This window comes from Pteropus alecto, unplaced genomic scaffold (assembly GCF_000325575.1).
Source record: "Pteropus alecto unplaced genomic scaffold, ASM32557v1 scaffold166, whole genome shotgun sequence".
Lineage (NCBI taxonomy): Eukaryota > Metazoa > Chordata > Mammalia > Chiroptera > Pteropodidae > Pteropus > Pteropus alecto.
In genome coordinates this window covers 2,951,427-2,972,968 of record NW_006439757.1, presented here as the reverse complement: position 1 = coordinate 2,972,968, position 21,542 = coordinate 2,951,427, and the positions used below count along the sequence as shown (strand labels likewise).

General features: G+C 37.0%; 2 protein-coding genes across 10 annotated transcripts in view; both read right to left on the bottom strand.

Moving 5' to 3' along the window:
- Positions 1 to 4,948, bottom strand: part of GUCY1B1 (guanylate cyclase 1 soluble subunit beta 1) — a 40,793-nt gene extending 35,845 nt beyond the window's left edge. Inside the window, exons 1-2 of the mRNA XM_006916988.3 lie at positions 4,783 to 4,948; positions 4,073 to 4,146 (exon numbers count right to left, since the gene is read on the bottom strand). Coding sequence (XP_006917050.1) covers positions 4,073 to 4,146; positions 4,783 to 4,785 — 77 coding nt within the window. The 5' untranslated portion in view covers positions 4,786 to 4,948. The remainder of the gene's footprint in view (positions 1 to 4,072; positions 4,147 to 4,782) is intronic.
- Positions 4,949 to 11,000: 6,052 nt separating this feature from the next.
- Positions 11,001 to 21,542, bottom strand: part of GUCY1A1 (guanylate cyclase 1 soluble subunit alpha 1) — a 52,470-nt gene continuing 41,928 nt past the window's right edge. For 8 of the 9 annotated variants that reach the window (XM_015593287.2, XM_015593284.2, XM_006916987.3 and 5 more), the window contains 2 exons: positions 19,782 to 19,936; positions 11,001 to 16,619 (listed from right to left, as the gene is read on the bottom strand). In XM_015593287.2, coding sequence (XP_015448773.1) covers positions 16,418 to 16,619; positions 19,782 to 19,936 — 357 coding nt within the window. In that variant the 3' untranslated portion in view covers positions 11,001 to 16,417. The remainder of the gene's footprint in view (positions 16,620 to 19,781; positions 19,937 to 21,542) is intronic. The other variant, XM_015593291.2, reaches the window with a different exon arrangement.

The following is a 21,542-nucleotide window of genomic DNA, read 5'->3' as shown; positions in this document are numbered from 1 at the left end:
GGAAACTTAGGAAACTTGGAAAGTCACATAACTGGCTATAGCAAAACATTTGCTTATATATGCCATATGATTACTTTGTGATTAGCAAATTCAACTAAATACACTGATGTCAAAACTGGAAGATTAGCATATGTTATCCGATAGTCCAATGTTTCCATACTTGAGTTATAGGCAGGAAAATTAAGAAATAAAAAGATTTAAAATGTTCCAATGTCTCTAGACCTTATTTGAAGGCGAGAATTATATAAATCCTTTTTCTGTCCTCAGTGCCTAAATACTAGACTATGCTCGTTTAAAATAAGCTTAACTGGAGAATGAAAGAAAGAATGAATAAATGAATGAATCGATGACTAAATCAATGAATACCTGCCCTGCCATAGGTAAATTAGATAAAACCACACTAAACATATATGTAGTCTTTACATAGGTAAGGTGATGGGCAACCTTCTAGAGGAAGTTACTCCAATATTTATCAGCTAACAGTGTCATGGTATCATTTTCAAATCTCATACTAAAATTTTGATCCCAGTATTTACCTCAGATCTTTTAGTTAAATAGGGAAGGGCTAATCAATATACTATGAAGCACTTAGGCATTTCAAATCTATTTTCAATTTGCTCCTTGCGCTGTTCAACTCTAGGCAAAGTAAATGGTTTTCTGGAAGGTGTTTTTTGTTTGTTTGTTTGAATAGATTTTTAATCATCTTAGATATTTTCAGTTTTTTTAATCCATCTTTATATTCCAGTGAAGTTAAAAAAATCCAAAATCAAACCCAGTAATTTGATGCAATGATTACTTTGTCAAGGGCTGATGGAAGGGCAACAGAGATAATTAAATCAAGTATTTAGGTACTTTTCTAATATGTATATGACTTTATGTTTTTTTTTCTGAAATGATAATTGGTTTTTCTCATCCTTTGAGAACATGGGTTCTAGAAAAGATCACCTAAAAATTGAAAAGAAAGGAAACCAATAAAAGATTTGAAGTAGACTTAGAGATCTCTTTTGTTTTTTAACATGTATTTATGGTCTTGATCAGAGGTCAACCAAATATAGCCTGTGGTTCAAATCCAGCCCACTGCTTGTTTTTGTCTGGTCGATGAGAAATAATGTTTTTTATACTTTTTTCATTTTAATAATTATATAGGCACATACATAACCCTTAACATTGGAGGCATGCGGCACCCAAAATATTTACTAACTGACCTTTTAGGAGAAAGTTTATCTACCCTTGGTCTAGACAATATTTCTTTTTCTTAAAAAGAGAAATTTAAAGCTCTTCTGAAATGGTTATATTGTTGTTGGTAAGAATGTAAGTAGATACTGAGTTTTTGGCTTTCATCCACTTAAAAGTTTCTGTCCGGAATCTGTTACTTAGGGTTTTATTTGTCATTTAATGTTCGACGTCCTTTCTCATTAAGGATGGTTGGCTACTTCCTACTAAACTGAAAAAGTATTATAAAAATTTTTATAAACATCAATTTAGATAGTTTCTCACTGACAAAAAAATGAAGATACAGGAGTTTAGTACTTACTGAGACAAAGTAATTTATTTTTCATATATTCAGTTTTTCGTAAAAATTTAAAATGGTATCTTGGACCTTTGACTGCAGTGATCCTCCCTGGAACAGAAAGTGAGGTTGGGAGGAGGGATCAGAATTTCCCAAGGAAAGTTTTAAATTAAACTGTTTTTAGTCCTCCTCACTTGTCCCCTAGGGAGTGAGAATCTCCCTGTTGTGATAAGCAAATGCTCTTCCAGAGAGCTCTTAGTAATAATCCTTCAGGAGTACTAACTGGGTTGGAAATCGCTGACCTACTTTAATCCCATCAATACAGAAAGCTTAACGATGTTCCCTAGTCCAATTACTAAACTGTACCCAAGACAAGATGGGCTCCACCAAAAGGGATGCTTGGGGTGGGGGTGGGGGGAGGAATCAAGATGAACACTGGATTGTAAATGCTAGTTTAACAGTATTTCCTTTGCAATATAATCCTTGAAATAATTTTATTTAAAAAAAAGATGTTTCATTTTACCACAAAAATACATTGAATAATTTAAATTATTAGCACTTGAACAGATTAAGAACACTGTTTAAAGCTATTTAAAGATAAATTAGTGAGTCAAAAGACAGTGATGTTTAATTGAAAATTAAAAAATTTTTAAAAAGTAGAATGTAACAATATTCTTAGCATGATTGAGCAGAGTTGAGTTCTCACATCAGTGGAATTGGTATATTTTTAGATATTTTGACCTTCTCTGGGAAAATATGGCCAATACAAACAAATAACAATAATTTAATTTTTTAAATTTCTGATACATTTCTCTTTGACATATAATTTTCATCTTCGTATTGAACAGTGATCTAAATTGATAATGGGTAGAATATACATTCTAAATCTGGTTAAAATATGTAATGACAGTTTAACCATAATAGCCATCTTTTCTTGTGTTCTTAAAATTCTAAACATATTCGTTGTGATAGCTGATCCACCAGAAAATTGAGAATTGCTATCTCGCAGATGAGAAAACATCATGCAGGGGATGTGAATGATGCTTTCATAAATTCACAAAGAAGGTGGCTTAAAAATAATCCTGTACTTAAGGTACATTGTTTAAAATCTTGCTCTTGATCTTTGCCTTTTATATAACTGTCTATCAAGCAAAACAAAAATTATAAAGATATTAGTAAGGTCCACAGAAAATACAAATCTCACAGTAAGCTTTAGTGCCTAGGTAACTCATCTGATTCAACCACATAATCGCCAGATCTCCACTTTCCTTTACAATATGTAGATGTACCAGGTGGGAAACATAAATGTGGCTTATGGATCATGATGCTATGCTTACTGATACAGATCCAGGGAAGAAAGTTGCATTCTAGTGCTTAATATTTAACCCCGGTCATTTCCATGGTGACAGATATTTATAAGAAATCACCATCCTGTAACTGCATAATAAGGCCTGTTAGAATTGACTGCTAATAATTGTAATGTATTTAGAAAAATAACATGAAAACATCATCTATTTGACATAACAAAATGAAATCAGTGAGTACAGGTAATAGGGATATGTAATAACAATGTGTTCTCTGCCCACCCAGGTAACCACGCCCTCTGCCTCCCTTTGAATGTGACACTGTCGTTCTAATATGAGAATCCATAAATATGATTTTGGCGTAGCTAGTTGGTTATGATTATCTATACAGTAAGTTAAATGAGAATTTCACCGGAATGAGACAGGAAAAGAGAAAGACCTCTGTTAAATTGAAATGCTCCATGTGGCCGCAGAGATGACCCATCATTCTAACAGGTTTACACTCTCAAGTGCCTGTGGTATTTCCGTCACATGGGAGTACTAGGCTCACAGCTCTGGACTGAAATTAGAAGAATGAAACCAGGATGTCCTCTTGCAACTGACAGCCTTCACCATAGTAGAAATCAAAAAAAGGGGGTAGTGGGAAAATGAAAGAGAAAACATTCCAATTTAAATTTATTTCAGAATGAATAAATGCACGTGATTCCCAGTTGTTCAACAAATAGTCTCACGAGAAGAGTGTTTTAGCATACCGAAAGGCTTAACTAGTTCATGTGTCTGCAAGGTGTGCAAATTTTATACGAGGCAAAGTCTTCCGTTTGTATCTAAGGCCTCTGGGAGCTTGAACGTCGCGGAGACCTTTGTGGTCCCCCGGGCCCTTCTCCGCGTGGGAGCCACCCGGCCTGAAAAGCCTGGGAGCCGCCAGGCGCTGGCAGCACGTTCCCACGCTCAGGCCGACTCGGGAGGCCGTGGTGACCCCAGGGGTTCCTTCCCCCGGTTCTCGCCCTCCCAGCCCCGCCCCACCCAGACCGCCCCTCCTCTCCGGGTCCCGGCTCCGGAGCGTGGGAGCGCAGCTGCAGCCGGGAGCAGCAGGCGGAGGCATGTCCTAGATGTGCGCCCGAGACCGGAGCAGGAAGCCCAGGATGAAGCGAGGAGCTGGCGACAACGCCGGGGGGCCGCCTGGGGACCCAACTCCCGCCCCCTGCAGTACACACGCAGAGCCAGCGCCCGGCCCAAGCTTTAGGAGCCAGTCACTTACTTGATGTCTTCCCACACCTCCAGGCCATAATTGCGGATCACCAGGAGCTCCAGCGCATGATTCACAAATCCGTACTGCGAAGAAAGGGGGAAACCTGAGCGTCGGGGTCAGCCGCAGATGGGAAAGGGCATGAGGACGAGACTGCTGCATATGCCGCCACTGCGCTGCTCTAATATTGTACCCCGCCCTCTAGGTCCAATCTGTTTGGGGGGTACTCGCTGCTAAAGAGGGGCGCAACCCTTTCCCCCCTCCCCCCCTACACACACCATAAGGGGTACTCTTTATCACTGTCCTCCCCACCCCCATGCCACCTTCTCACCTGTCACGGCTCACAGGCAGGCGGGGCATGGATAAAGCGTGGGAGAGCTGGGGGGACACGAACCCTGCGCCTCCCCCCAGCTCTGGCGCTCAGCCTCCTACAGCCGCAAGGCGGGCCTGAGCTGGGAAGCCCCCGAGCCGCGGCTGTAGGTCCCCTTTTCCGAGCTCGGGAGCCGGAACCCCATAGGAAGCAAAAGCACCCAACTCCCCCGCCTCTAGCCGTTTCCACTTCCCCTGCCCCGGACGCTGGCAAACAGTGAGGCTACTTCGCGACCAGTGGCGCTCTCCCCGGACCGGTGCCAAGCTCAGGTGGCGCGGCCGGTTTCGTTAGGCAGCCAGACTCGGGCCATCCGCGGCATGAGGATCCAGGCTGACCGGCTTAGAGTACTCACCATAGTGTCTGCGCCGGGAGCCGGCCAGGCAACCCCCACGCAGAGACGCGGCGGATGGGACCCAGGCGGCGGCCGCAGCAGCGACAGCGCAACAGGACCGCGGCGGCAGCATAGAGCTGGAAGAAGCGCAGCAGTCTCGGCCCGCCCTGATTGCCACCTCTTCGCAGCCAATGGCGAGTCGAGCCGCAGGCAGGCCGGTGCCTCCTAGCTTTCAACCAGTCAGCGGCAGAGGGGGGAATTCGGATGCTCTCAGTACTGCTGCGCTCCAGGACCTTCCCGCCCCCGCCCTGGTGACAAGGCTTTCATTTGAGGCCATAACAGTGACGACGGAAAAGCCCCAGCTTTGCTCCTTGCATGAATATGGAGGCAGGGAAAAGCAGCTATATTAGTCCCACCAAATATATTCATATCCAAAGATCTACCCTCAGAGGTAGCAAAAACTGAGTAAGGGTGCGTGCGTGCGTGCGTGTGTGTGTGTGTGTGTGTGTGTGTGTATTTTGCAATTGGAATCCGCCCTTGTCAGCATCCTCTTGTTTATTGTCGTCTTGCAGATAAACATTTCCTTTGTGGCTTGGTCCCTCAACACTTTAGAACAAGCTGAAGGCTAATAATACTGAGCTTCACACATTTCATTTTCAGTCAATGAAACTAGTTAAGTGGGCCAGCTAAAATTTTGAGTAATCCGTTTGGCGATCGTGGTGTCAAAACCAGCTCTATCCACTACTAAACGTCCCCACAAGATCCAGTGATGTTCTATGCTTTACCCTAGTGGGATGCCCGATCCGGCACCACGGCCAAGAACCATGACTCCGACGTTTTTAACTTTCCATAATTTGGCCTCTGTTGTTGTTTCTCACAGGTAACAGATGAACTGGAAAAGACCGAGTACAAAATGAGCAGACTTTTAGTTAATCTATCCCCACCTCAGTGTATAATCTACCAGACACTTAGGTTAGTTAATGTTCTGAGCCACCACAGAGATGCTCATTAAATATATATATGTGTGTGTGTGTGTGTGTGTGTGTGTGTGTGTGTGTGTGTGTGTGTGTGTGTGTGTATGTATATACACATATATATGTAATGTTTGAACTCTGTAAGTAAATAGAAATAAAGAGAAAAATAAGGACAATGCTTAATACCATTACACTGAAGATTAGATAGGGCTTCAACTGTTATAATAATTAGAAGCATTAAAATAAATCAACTCATCAAATATTTATACCAGGATATTTATAATTAAATAAAAATGTTTTATTTCTGAACAAAAGCTTATGAAAATTAGATTTAGCTCTAATGTTATCCTTTTGGGGTCGAGTTGATTAAAATAAAAATGAACTGGTCCTACCTTGGCTACAGCCCACACTTACACGTGCTTGGGAGAGATTGTCAGACTTTTTTATAAGGATAGATCTACCATGAATATATCAAAGGTTCATCTACTTTGAGCACTGAAAGGTATTTTAAAGGTCACATAGTAAAACTTTATTTTTCTACATCAGAAAACCTCTTACACATTTTGCTTTGTTGAAGAATAATGAAAAATTAACATCTTAGCACAGAAGTTATAATTAGTAAAGGAATGAATTGTGTTCTCAGAAGCCCTGGAATATTTTAAGATTCCCATGAAACCAGAACTAAAAATACTTTCTTATAGTCTCACCCAGGGGCAGTTAAACCTTATCATTTTGGTTGAAATGCTCACCAAATGTGAACTTTATGATCCATTTAAGAAATGTGTTTATAATAACATAAAGAGTCCATTTCATAGGTGCTGTGTTTGAGTTAAGTTAATCCTTAAATCCAAAAATGGCATTGTAGAGAATATAAGCCATGGTTTCCTGATACCTTCTTTTATTATCTGTCCAACCCCCGGATCAGAGCCAAAGTCAGCAGAATAAAGCAGCTCGTATTTGTTCCATTCTATTCTCCTAAGAGAATGAAAATCAAATCACCCTGAGGTATGTTTTTCTGTTCTAGCTACCAAAATAGTGTGCATTCACTAGATTGAGCTGCTCTTCTTTCTTCTTTGTACCCTGTTGCTTTCATTTTCATCTCTGCCAAGAAATCAGTAAAAAAGACCACAAATAATTGGCCATAATTTCCAAGGTTACTCAGACTTACTTTTTGGGCTTGCTATGGAAATCTGTTGTTTTTCCAGTCTAACCTGGATAAAGGTGATTCACTTGAACAACAACAACAACAAAAAAGTACTGTAGAGTGAACGGAGTTGGAAAGTCTTGAGCTGTGACGTAGCTCTTCCCACCTATGTCACATTAGGTATGTTGTGGTAGACAGAATAACGCCCACCCCTCCCCCACCCAAACATGTCCTTGTCTTAATTCCCAGAGTCTGTGAATATGTTACCTTACCTAACAAAAAAGACTTTGCACATGTAGTTAAGGCAAGGATATTGATATGAGCAGAGTATCCTGGATTTTCTGAGTGGGCCCAATATAATCACAAAGGTCTTTATAAGAGAGAAGCAGGAGTGTCAAAGAAAAGATGTGATGAAGCAACAGCTCTGGAGTGATGCAAGGAAGGAGCCATGAACCAAATAATGTAGGGGGCCTGTAGATGCTGGAGTAGGCAAGAAAAAGGATTCTTCTCTAGAGCTTCCAGAAGGAATGCCACCCTGCTGATCTTGATTTTAGGACTACTGATTTCCAGAACTATAAAATAATAAATTTGTGTTGTTTTAAGCCACCATGTTTCTGGTAATTTGTTATAGCAGCAATAAGATACTAATAGTGTGTGCTGAATATTCTTCCTGAACCAAATTTTGAGATTTCTTGAAGACCTTCTAAGGATAAAATGTTTGTATTCTTTAAAATTCATCAGTTGAAGCCCTACCTAATCTTCAATGTGATGGTACTAGGAGGTATTTGGGCTTTAGGGAGCTAATTAGGTTTAGGTGAGGTTATGAGGGTGAGGATAGGGCTCCTATGATGAGATTAGTGTCCTTATAAAAAGAGAGTCTGCCATGTGAGGACACAGCAGGCCAGGAAGAAGGGCCTCCTCAAGAACCAAATTTGCCAGCACCTTCATCTTGGATTTCCCAGCCCCCAGAACTATGAGAAATAAATGTCTGTTGTCTAAGCCACCCAGTCGACAGTATTTTGTTATGACAGCCCAAGCTGTTATAACATGAGACATATATATAAGTTACACATCTATGTTAATTTTCTGGAGATGTCAACAGTAGAAAGTCTTCCACTTTATTTCCGCACATATCCTGTTACTTTATGTACTTATCTCTTGTTCTCCTGATGACCGTTTTGTGTTTCACACATGAATCATACTGATGTAGTTTATATATAATGTAAGACACTGCCCCGCTTCCCCCAATGTATGGCCGCAACATTCTTTGAAAGAAGGATGTGTCTCCAGGATCCCAGGATTAACTGTCATGGAAATTCTTGGTCTCTCCATCAGTCATAATTCTGCATTGAAAGCAATAGAAACTAGTTGTAGTTGACTTAAACAGAAAAGAAACTTATGAATATTGAGTAATTATCCCAATAAAAAAATGAGAAAACATAAATTATGTATAATTCTATTCAGTGATCTAAAAGTTATTGAGTCAGTTGTATGTATTATACAAGTGTGTGGATTTTTACAAAGAAATAGCATTATTTACTAGTTTTGGACTTGAGGAGTCGAAAATGTGTCTTTGTTCTTTTTGAAGGCAGATGCATTTCAGGTCCTAAAGATTTTTTTCCTACCTGTATTCTCACGGCTGGAAACCCTCCTTCCATTATCATCAAAATCCTTGGCCTATTTCCCAACACTAATTCATTTTTCCATTTTTTTTCATTACATTTGAGCATCAAGAATATGTAGTAGGAGGTAGTTCATCCTGTGAGTTGAGAACGAGGTTCGAGAAAAAGTAAGCAGTGAAGCCAGAAAGCCGGGAAAGAAGGGGAGCAGCATACAAAACCATTTTCTTTGGGGTAGGAAAAAAATATCCAGAGGAGAAGATGAGTCACATTTCAGTGATGAGTCTGTGAATAAATATCATGACATTACTTATCATGGATTGTGCTAACGATACTGATTATACAATTAAGAGTAAATCCAGTAAAACCTCTGTAGGCTAATTCATTGACTTCTCTAGATTCCAATTCTACCATTTCATCTTCTAGTCTATGGCTTAGGTATTACTCTTTGGCGCAGGTTCATAGTAACTGTCATTTATTTTTATCCCAGATGTAATTAACCTGATGGTGTACGATCTGGCCTGGGTGGTGTCTTTGACTTCAGCCAGTCAGGGGAAATTTTATAGCACCATTCTAACTATGACTCCAATCATGGGGACAATAGCTTACAGCGCTTGCATAAATAATCAGTCAGTTATCCATCCAGGAAGCTTCTCTGAGTAATCAAGGATGGCCTTATTTTGGAGAGATCTCTATAGTCATCTGCAGGCCTCATGATCACAGTACTGCGTTAAACACTTGAAGAGCTCGTGTCCCTTCTTTATTCTTTCCTACCCCAACTGTACACAGCGGTGTTTTCAGAATAAAGAGAAATTAATGCTGGGCTTCCACACAAGAAGTACAGCCCCAGGTTGCACATGGTGCCTTGGAAAGAAAGTGGTGCTGTTTACCATTCTCAGAATCCCCCAAGTGGAACCTACTTCAGTTAGGGTGCACAAGTCGATGATGCCCCCTCTGCTGCTTCCTGGCAAGCTGGTGGACATTAGTGTTTCCAGTTCCATAGGAATAAATGAGTCTAGTTTTTGCTTGTGGTGGCACTTTCTAAGAGCAATTGTCCCAACTTGTCCTATGGATCCATGCCACCAGGCTATGGTATACATTAGGCCCATAAAATGAGCGAGCAACAGCTAAAGAAATGGGGTGGAAAAGACAGATTGTTTGTGTAGGATACACATGAGCTATTAACAATAGCCTTTTGAAAATAGATTTTGGATGCATTGATCTGTACATAGCAAAAGCCTGAAACAAGGTTATGGGTCCTGTGTTTCCACGCAGTTATCTTGGAAGTTTCCTTTCTCTGTATCAGAACAAATACATTTGTATGACTTGGAACAATATTGTTTTTATTCGATTCAATGCTTCACTTTTCTTTTCAAACAGAACTCGTTTTAAATTTTAAGAAGAATTTTATTTAAACACCTTTATTACAATATTTATGTGGCAGCTAACAAGCTTCTGAGACACAGGATAACATTTGATAGACTTTGCAACTCTGCCAGAAGCAGAACTCAAAATAAACATGTTATTTAAAGCAACTGTGAAAGTTATAATAAAAGGAGTGTTGTTAGTGTCAAGGTTTTCAGTGCAAGGTCCAATAGCCGTCCTCTTTTGCACAGAGAGAAAATGAAATATTTAAATTAGGGGGAAAAAAAATGGAGTATCAATAGCAATGCACATTTGCCAAAAGCCAGAGAAAAATATGTTGAGAGATATGCTATTTACTGAAAACTTTAGTTGCCTATATATGAAGACCCATGAATCGATCCACAGAAAAGAGCAAACACACACACACACATACACACACATATTCGCACACATGCATGCACACACACACAAACGCAAATTTTCTTTATCCTCAAAAACCAAAAATGGTTCTTCCAAACCAAAAGTCACAGACTTTTTCCCATTCATTCTCATTTCAACCTTATTATTTTTGTCCCTCCAAATAACATGTTCTTAGTCTGAGGGTCTGTGCTACCTCACTGGCATGGCCGAGTAGTGGACTCCTGAGAGTTCCTAAACCTCCAGAAATATATGCCTTGGGTTATAAGGTTATATGCACATTTTTGAAGGAGTGATGGTCTGTATCTTTTATCCAGTTCTCAAAGCGATATGTGACTCAATGAAACCGAAGACCCATTGGCCAATTGTAGCAGTTTCCAAAGTAAAATATAAAGATGATACACTGGGGTAAAAGAAGAAAATACTAACATTCCTATTTATAGTCACACTCACTTAAAAAAATAAAATAAGCTTTACTACTATATCGTAATATTCAGCTTGAAAGCAGCGTGTTATATTTATTAAGCATAAATGTTAATATTTGTATTATAAACATGTTACATTTATAATATATTGTCAATGTTCTATTTTACTCATAGTGTGCAGGAATCTAAAAGGCTGGAGAACACTGTTCAAGATTAGTGAATATCATTTCCATGTTAAGATTTTGCAGGGTGTCTTTAATTTATATGCAGGAAGAGGTGAAGAAGCAGTAAATTCTCAAGTACTAGTATATTTTTATTCACTTCAGTTTTGCAAGATGTAAGTTGTTTGGGGAAGAAGGCAGCTCACTGTGATAAAACAGGGTCTGGGTGCTGCACATCCTTGAGTCAAGGGGCATCATCATTTCTAAAGGCACCGAATTCCATGACCACTGTCACTATAATTTTCCAAAAGGCTTCAGTTTGTCCCTTTTATTCCAGGTGTGTATGTTAGATTGTCCAATTTATGTAACAGCATTTTTGTTTCTGTTTCTAGTTTTCTCTGGGACCACCTCATAGTTCTTTCCTAAACACAGATGGGTTTGGCAACATTTCAGACTAAACAAACATCTTACTTTAAGATTTGGGCATTATGCGAAGTACTTTTCTGCCAAGCAGATTTCTTCACAATCTGTAAGGTTTATTGGCAATTTAATATTATGACATTAAATACTTAAGAAATTTAAAGGCAGCACAAACTTATCCAAAATCTTCTATCAGAATGTTTGAGATTAAGTCTTGGATCTTCCATTTAACTTTTGTCCTGTTTCTATCCCAATGTTTAAATCTAAAATATTGACGTTTTCCTGAAACTAAGTTTATTATGATGGAAAAAATCTGCACTGATGATAAAAAAAAGCCTGGCTTTCAGAATATGACTTCTTCCTCCCTTTAGCTTAGTTTGTTTTTTTTTTTTTAAACTAGAATCTATGCATATACAGCCTTTGCTATTTTTTTTTTTATCATGCACTGAATATGGGAAGAAATGAGCATTAAAGAAAAAAGAAAACAGTTTTGGATGAAAAAGTGTATAGTTCATGTGAACTTGCCAAAACAGATGCAGACATGGCAGGTTAAGAGCACAGCCGCTTAAAGAGAAAGCTAGATGCCAATAAAATATAAAATGTTTTAAGTGGCTTAAAGTAAGAATACCGGAGGAGTATAATACATCATAAATATAATAAAAGGAGGATTTAAAAGGGAACCACAGTGTATGTAAAATCTGGAAGCAAACAAGCAAAGAGAAGGAAACTCAGCAAGGAACTAAGTACTTCTCAAGCTCATGGCTCTCAGAACAGGAGTGATTCTTCCCTTCTCAGATGATACCAAGATTTCTCAGGACTTGAGAAAAATCCCAACAAAGACATGCATTATAAAACTGTAGGCTTAGGTTCAAAATTGCATTTTGGAATTCTCTGCTTAATAAAGCAAGCTGTCCCTGCTTTTAGCCCGTGATTAGACAAAGGAATTGCACTTCTCTATCATCCCTGCAGCACTGACTTTTTGTTTTGCAGGAGATGGTTAAGTCCTTCTGTACAGGAATTGCAAGGGCTCTGGTCCAGGCACTGTTCTCCCACCTCTCAAATCATGGGTCATATCCTCTCATGCTTCCACCCTTCAAGTCTGCCTTCATTTAACTAAGTACAGATATCTAAAGAGTGAAATAGCACCAAAGTGTACAATCAGGCAAAACAAACTCTTTATGTTTTATTGTTCAGTGAAGGGTAGCGATCTATCAAGCCACCCCAACAACTATGTATCAAAGAGATTCCTTTTCACTTATAAATAGTGATTTATCCAGGCAAAATCCATGCACTTAAACTACAATAGTTCATTAACCTATTCTCTTTGGGACTATTAACTGTTGCTTTAACGGGGACTTAATGTGGCTTTCAAGCATTTGATAGCCCCCGACTTCATTCGAGATTTGTATGTAAAGTTCCATTTGGGCACTTTCTCAGCTGGGGAATCTCAGGGGACCATGTCTATCTCCCTAGCACTATGTGGAGAAAACACTCCCCTTCATCCTTTCGTTTGCTATGTCTCCCATGGAACACCTTTTTCCATCCTATGGCTGCTTCTAACCTAACCATAGGACAGGCCTGGCAGGGTCTGCCTTGGCATGACAGGCAATATCAGGGAGAAGAATTTGGAGGAAAGTTTAGTAAAATGCAGAAGCAAACTCTTCTTTCCTTCCTACCAAAGGATATGAAGGACTAATGACTGGGAGAGCAATATCAAATTCCCATGCCAGACATCCAGCTTCATGTTCTTACTTATAGTAAAATACCCAAGATATAGCATGAGTCATTTTCTTCTGCGATACAGAAGAATGTTCATTTGGTCATTTCTGCAAGTCAGTACGCGTCATTATCCTTGCTGCTTCTGACCCTACCTTTCATACCATTTCTTCCTTTAACATTTGACATCTCCCTTGCCTACTAGTTTTAAAACTGTTGGGAGGGAGGCAGAAGCCAATGATTTACTTTTTTTCTTTAGCTTTTTTTTTCTCTTGTAAGATTTGTTATGAACAAAGGGCTCCATGGTAATTAATAATAATGATGATTAATAATAATCATTCACCTTAACATCACAAACAGCCCCCTCTATGATTTGTGTCCAAATAGTCATTCTGTCCTTGTTCTCACTGCGAACTCATCCCAGGCCACTTGCCATCAAGATACACTACACATCTCCGAGATTCCATTTCTTTGTGCATACTTGTTTACTTGCTTGGACCAAGTCCTTCTTCCTCTGCTTACTGAACTCCTCTAAGCCCAAGACGCTTCTCCAAGCACTGAGTCTCTGCACAGAATTTTGTAATTACTTATCTTATGTTCATCCTTCATTTTCCTTTCTTGATAAAGTGGGCCATACTTGATCTTTGAATTCCAAAAACAGCATTATTCTCAGCACATAGCAGTCATTCAAGAAATGAATAAATAAATGAAAATGAGTAAGTGAATCTATTTGTATTTAGGTTCAAACTTTGCATTTTCTTACAAAATCTAGATGGAAACAAAAAGATGAGGAAAAATGGGAAGAGATATTTTAACTCTATACTTCTCTTTGCTTCTCGATATAAATGTCTTTAGACAATTGCAGTGGAACTGAATGCTTGCTTGAAAAATATATATGAAAAATGAATTTATTTTGTATACTGGATACAAAATAATGGGGCCAGAAGCCATGAATGGAAACAATAAAATCAGAACAGAAGGAACAGCTCTTTGAATTCTCAGGAAAAACAAGCTGATAGGAAGCAGGCTTGGGACCCCACATTATATTTTTTAGAATAATATGGCAACAAGATTCAGAACCCTTAGCCCCTACACCAGTCATAGACCTTCTCTGTCCATTCTCTTTTCCATCCTCAATTCTACTCCTAAATCGGAACTCCTATTTTGGTCCCTTACTTTCTTAAAGATTACCTCTCAGTTCTCTGCCCCTGGCTACCATCAGTGGTCTGGTCTGAAAATGTCTTCATAACCTCTATCCTCCAAATTGGATAAGACAGAGGGAAAAGGAATTGCTTAAATATTTTAACATCCAGTTGTGGATTTTGAATGTATTCTCTCATGAAAATACTGTATGTTCATCTTGCTTAAGGTCCAATAATGAGCCTTTGTAGGCTGGCCTGGGGAGCCTATCACAGATTATTTAATTTATCTGGAAAAATACATTTTTGGTGACACTTATAGAAGGGTTGCAGATATAGTACCAGGAATTCTCATATAGCTTTTATTCAGATTGTTTGCATTTTTCTCTAAACACACAGAGAAAATTTTTTTGAATTCTAATTGGCTTACTAACTTTTAGAACACAAATTATTGCCAAGTTATAGTCTGCTTAAATATTTGATAAAGACATTTTATGCTTTTTAATTTCCTGTAGTTCCTATTATTATCCCTATAATAAGGATTCTGTTCCACGGGGAAAAAAAAGTATGTGTTTATTTTCCTTTTAAGTATTTTTATTACTTTTATATAATTATGAAACTATATTTTCCAAAGGCCTATGGTATTTTCCTGCAATAGGATTGGAATTTAATGAGACAAATTCATCTTTTAGGACACTGAGGTATCACTTAATTAATAATAATCATTGTAATATCTAAAGTAGTACCCTAGGTATATTAGAGGCCAATCAGTAATTACTTTTTATTCCTGAGGTCACCATGGGGTAGCCTGGGAACTAGTGGAGATAATTTAAAAAATTTTTAACTGGGTTACTTCTTAGAATTCCCCAAAAAGTGTTCAGCCTATCTATGGTTCTGCTAATGTTGATTTAAAAACTATAATGTTCATCTTTCTCTTTCTCAAATCCTTATCCTAAACCAAACTCTGCAAGATATTTAGTACACCAGAGATCTTAGATTAACATTATTAAAAATTAAAGTTCAAGCTCCAGAAAAATGTTTTAAATTTTCCATAATGAAATCACAGCATTGTTTTCTTCAGCACTAACATTCTCTTCAAACAGTATCATTGAGATATTTCAATTAGAATAAAAAATTCACAGATGTGTACCTAATAAGACAAAAAAATCCGTGATGAGTCTTAGGACATAAACACACAATAAAGTGTTCAACACAAACACTTAAAAATATACTGTCAGAAAAAAAGAACAAGTCTTATTTTCCAATTCTGAACTTCGATTTTCTTTTATGGCTCAGCATGGCAATGGAGAATGTCTGCTGAAATAAACCCAAATTACTCTGTGTGTGTGTGTGTGTGTGTGTGTGTGTGTGTGTGTGTAAATATTTTATTTTTGTACTTTATGGTATGTTCTCTGAATGCTTACTTTACTCTCATGTTGCTTCTGGTTGAATTAAATTAGAATGATATTATTGCATTTTAATATAAGCTGTAATCCTCTTTTATCCTGAATACAATAACACAAAAAATGAATAGGACTTAAATTGCTAATATGAATTAAAATAGCCTTTACCATGTGTGGAAAAAAAAGTCAAAACAAATGGAAATATTTATTGTTAATGACACAATATGTTATGAAGAATATTCTTATAAAATAATCTTTGATATTTACATAAGATCTATTTTATATCCAGATTGCATCTAACCCATAATGGCTTATTTTCTCAAAAAAGAAAAAAAAAGAATAGTACAACAAAAAAATTCAATCTATTTGTTACATATGCTAAAAATTATATGAGGAAATATAATAAAATGCAGAGTTGAAAGGTTCAAAGAGCTTATGGTATCGAAGACTATAATTTCTATTTAAAAGCTTTTTTAAGGCAACACTATCACAAATACACTTTAATAACCATGGCATTCCACCAAGACACAAGATTGCAAGTAACTCCATCACATTGTACAGGTCGCTACAACTACCTGATATATGTACGATGTGCTAAGTTTTGAGTATAAGTAATACGTGATTGTTATATAACAGGAATGGCCCCCAAAAGTCACTTTTTGAGGTTTCTTTTTCTTATTTTCACTGAAGGGTTGAAGTATTGAAGTGAATACATTTTTGTCATGTTAAGTGGAAAAAAAAAGTAGATCGTGACTTAGCTCCTTAAATTTTAATACTGCTCTTTAGCCATGTGCATCCTAAAGTGCTTTCAGAGATTCCACATATGCTCCAAGGAGTCAAACTCCAAAGAATAATAATCAGGAATATATTTTGCTAATCTATTCCCGATGCTTTGCCTAAAAAATTGGCATTGCCATATTCAACATCTTTCTTTTGGAACCATGGTTTTGAATTTGTTCCTTGTTGATAAGCTTCCAGAAAATAACAGATTCCAGGAATATCACTGGGGAAGTTTGGTGGAAGTTCCTCCCTTGATCGAGGGGTAAACACAAAACCAGGACAATCTTTGAGTAATCTGAAAGATTAAAATAAAAATGTTACCATTAAAATTTACAACTGACATAACTGTCTACTCAAGAAAAGACAACATAACTAAATGACTATTCCTGAGAATATTAATAAAACACCCACTTCACTGCGATTGACAACAAAATCCTAATGATGTTTAAAAAAATCTTCACAGAAATACAATAAAGATTCAATTCACAGTAACAAAAAAATTCTACCAAATAATGTATTTCACTCATCTTAGGAAAAACGAATTATAAAATATTTTTGCAAAGATATAATCTGTATAACAGCGCAACTTACAGTAGTGGGGGAAAATAATCCAAAGGTCTAATAATAGCAAACAAAATACATAAATATAATGTTATAGAATAAGGCTTCCTAAGTTGAAAGAGTTAAAACACTGTCCATTTATTGACTCATTCATTTCGTAAATATTACTGAGAAGTAATCATGGGAAAGAAGTTGGGAAGGAAGAGTTTTACATAAGATATATGTATATGTGTGTGTATATATATAATAATGTAAGAATAACTTTTGATCTCTCAATCGAATTTTTACAATTCTAGGTCAGTAGGATTAAAATGAGATTTAATTGTACATACTGACACTCTACTTCCCATTTGGTATTTGCAATATTTTTCCTTCTTAAATCCATCTGTTCTACGAAATTTTATTATTTGCTACTACTTGTCCATTATACTAATCTATCTCATTTTAAATCCTGATCCTATTGATTAAGTTACCAGCTCCTCTTCTCATTTGCTTTCCTAGCTTTCTGTCAAACACAAAGTTAATAAGCATATCTCTAATCGATTATTCAGTCCATGGATGAAGAATGTTGAATAGTTCTGAGCTCTAAACCAACTTCTACAGAAAATCTCTCATCACATTTACCCAACTAGACTATGGCCTTCTACTTACCAGTCTGTGATGCCACATCTAAATGAAATAAAATGATGGTGCTGCATTAGATTTTGGTACTGTGACACTATGTACTGAAAAAAATAACTGAATAGAAATCTAGGTCTCAAGAATAACAGATCTTGAGTAGAATACAACATGCGAACATTCTATTAACTAATTTTTATCAGCATATCAATGAAAATAATCTGCAAAATAAAAACTAATGAAATGATGCTTTAGTGATGAAGTCATAAATATTTTTAATTGTCTATTTTTTAAAAGGCATAGTATTTGGTAATATATACTGAAAAGACACAGATCCCACAGTAAAAAGATACACTTAAAACTGATAGATTTAGGTATAAATAGTGGCAAAGATGTCAGTTTTCTAATCTTTAAAATGGGAAGAATAGTACATGTCTCTGAAGACAGTTGTGAAAATTAAATAAATAAATTACACAAGATTGATTAAGCATCAATAAGATGTCCCATAACACTCATCATATTGTTAACAATGATTAAGTCTGATAATATCAGGCTTTGGGGAAAAGAAACCTTCATATACCATTGGTAGAATACAGATTGGTAAAACCAATTTGAACAGCTAATTGATCCTTAGTAAAGTTGAAATGGGTATAGCCCATGATCTGAGAATACCATGTATAGGTATATTATATAGAGACATATATATATAAGAATATTTATCAAGTCATTTTTATAATAATAAAAAACAGAATATACTCTAATTAACCATGGGTAGAAGACAGATTCTGGCTTATTCATATTCTAGAATACATATTCTATCACATGCATATATAGTGACATGTTTGATCTGGCTCATACTGGCTTGTGAGAGCCAACTATAAAATACTGAGGAATTTGCAAGCCATCGGTGGCTCAAAACCTGCCATGGTAAAAGTATTTACACTACAGAAATTGGTAAATGTTAGTCAGCAGGGATTCTCCACTTCACTCCCCAAAGCTGGTTTACCAGCACACCACAGCATTAGAAACAGTTTAAATAAATAAACTAGATTTGTAAAAACTAGATTGATATTTCCTCAAGAAAAAAAAATCTCAAAAATATAATGTTGAGTGGATTCAAGGCAAGTCATAAAAGGAAATGAACAGATTTGGTAGAAATCTATTTTTCTTTGGCTTTATTTTTCTATCAGGAGAAAGTTAAATGAGAGTTACACTTCTGGCCTCTTTCTGTCCATGGTCCTTCCTGGTAAACAGAAGCGAAATATTTTATTGCTCTAAGTGCCTTATTGCCTCTCTCTTTGAGAGCCTACCTGTCTGCAGGATGTATGTGTTCTCAGATGTTCCTAAGGCAGGGGTCCCAACCCCCAGGCCACGGACCAGTAACAGTCTGTGGCCTGTTAGAAAGTGATGAATTCAGGAGAGGAGGTGAGTAGCGGGGGAGAAAGAGAGAAGCTTCATCTGCATTTGCAGCCACTCCCCAGCGCTAGCATCACCGCCTCAGCTCCATCTCAGATCATCAGGCATTAGATTCTCACAGGAGCACTGGTCCCAGGTGTCAAAAAGGCTGGAGACTACTGCCCTAAGGGGTATGGAGGTCTAGCATGTCAGATAGTAAATGAATGGGGACAATATTTTATTTCTAAAACAGGGATGTGAAACAAATATAGCAAAATGTTGATGTCTGTTAAAACTGGTATCGGCCTCATGGATGTTGTATTTTCTTAGATGTCTTTCTGTACGTATGAAATGTGTAAAAATTAATTATAAAAATGTATAAAACTGTAAGGGTAAAATAAATAAAAATGTATAAAACTATAGGTGATTGACAAATTTAAAAAGTTTTCTGTCCACACCAGCCCAACATTTCCTATTAAATATGGTAATTAAATCATATCCTTTACATCATTTGAATTAATTAACTGCCTTGCTCAAGATCACACATCTGGTAAGCCTTGTATTTGGAACTTGTAAGACATGTCTTCTGAATACAAATCCCATGCTTTTTAAAGAAACTTCCAGATAAACACAGAGTGTTGCAGAGTTAGAAATGTTCATTAAATCATTTTCCAATAAAGATAAAAATTTATAAGGAAAACAATTTGGAAAAATATGATCATTTGGATGAAAGCTTGATGGCAGTAAAATCCAAAAATAGCAGCAACAGTCCCAGGGCAGATGTCCACATACAGTGGAAGTTTTTCTTTACTCCTTGACCAGATACCATTTCTCCCAATAAAATAATAAAATAATAGATTTCAGGTGGTCAATGCAGCAGTACCTGTAAGTTGTTGGACTGACATTGATTTTCCGTGGTACACTGCAGGACTCAAATTTGTTAGCCAAAGTGACGTTGTTTCCAAAAAGACAGTAACGGGGCATTTTAACTCCAACAACTCCAGCAAAAACTGACCCAGAATGCAATCCGATTCGCATCTGAAAACAAAAGGTACCACAGTGTTTCTGGTCATTTGTAGAATACTTCTCACTTGCCGCTGTTGTTTGAATGCCCTAAGTTTTACCAGCTGTTCTCATTACACCAACCCCTCCTTCGAAACCTCCAGCCAACTTCCCTCTACTCCTCACAGTCAATTAAAAATTACCAGTGCAGAATCAGTCACACCTCTTAACTCTCTCCATTTATGCACTTAGATTAATTATACAAAGCACTGTTATTTCACCTGCCTTCGACATCTGAGACAAATTTTCAGGTGTACCTATCACAGTCACCACAGTGACAAGACAGTCTATGGGCTGTTTATGTGAACTTGCTCTGTTCATCAAGTGAGATAGGTGTAATTTCTGGACAACAAGAGTTATTTCCCAAAACTCTGTCAGAGAGAGGCAGAAGCAGCTAGGTCTCACTATATAAAGTGTGGGTTTTTAGGCATTTTGCTTTAAAAGAATGTTTTAAATAATTAACAACTAGAAAAAGGGAATTGTAATATTTAAGCAAAAAATAAGAGGAAGCAGGAAGTTGTTGATGAGGCCCAGATTATAGTAACTACGCACCCTTTCGTTTAAAACATCTGGACCCATGGAAAACCAGCATTGTGCCATATCTAGGTATAAGATGCAGTCTGGGATATGGGAGTGGGGTAAAAGTCTAGGATTTCTGAAAGTTAATAATGATTTGGAGAGCCATTGGGACTAAATATTTTAAATTGCGGTCTTCTAGAAAATCTGAATATTTGATTATCCTAGAGGATGCACAAAGTCTTAAATTACTGCTACAACAAAGTTAAAATGGGGATATTTTAAATGACAATCACATACCATGTGTATTATTTTCAACTTCTATGTCAGTTGTCCATTTAAAAATAAGTTTTATTAGATATATGCATTTTAAACAAAGGTCAAGTGCTCAATAACTTAGATGTAATTTAGAACTCAGAAGGTTCCAATTCTGCTTCATTTTATAGCTAATTTCTGAAATCTGCTAGAAACTTTCCCAAATTATTTGCTCATAAGATGTCAAATCATGAATTCTGCAAAATTTTTAAATAAAAGCACTATATTATGAATCAAGTCATTTACATTCTAAACCAAACTTTGCTAAAATGAGTAGTCTGACTATAAGTCTCTTTACTTCCCTCTATTTCTTCATCTATAAAATATATTTTTATATATTTATATCATATAAAAACATAAAAGACAGACAAAGTCCCTTCTTTGTCACGGTTTTACGTGGAGCAGCAAAACTTAAATGTCTGTTGCATCTGGCTTTTTCTTCTTTAGAGAACGTGGTTTTACATGTATAACCACTAAACAATATAAACAAACAAACAAGAAAAATGAGAAAAAGCTATCTTCTGTCTATTAATACCAGCCACAAGTTAAGCACGTTTTGATGGAGAAGTTTTTGCTCTATTTTGACAGTCTTCTGGTTAAACTAGTTTTTCTCTCTGTACTTGTTACTCAGCACTTTATATGATAAACTTATCATAATATTTTATTTTTCTATTTCATAATTAATATATACATTCTCCTTATGAAAATCTAAATAATGCAGATAAAATCAAGTGTCCCTTCGGCTACCGCC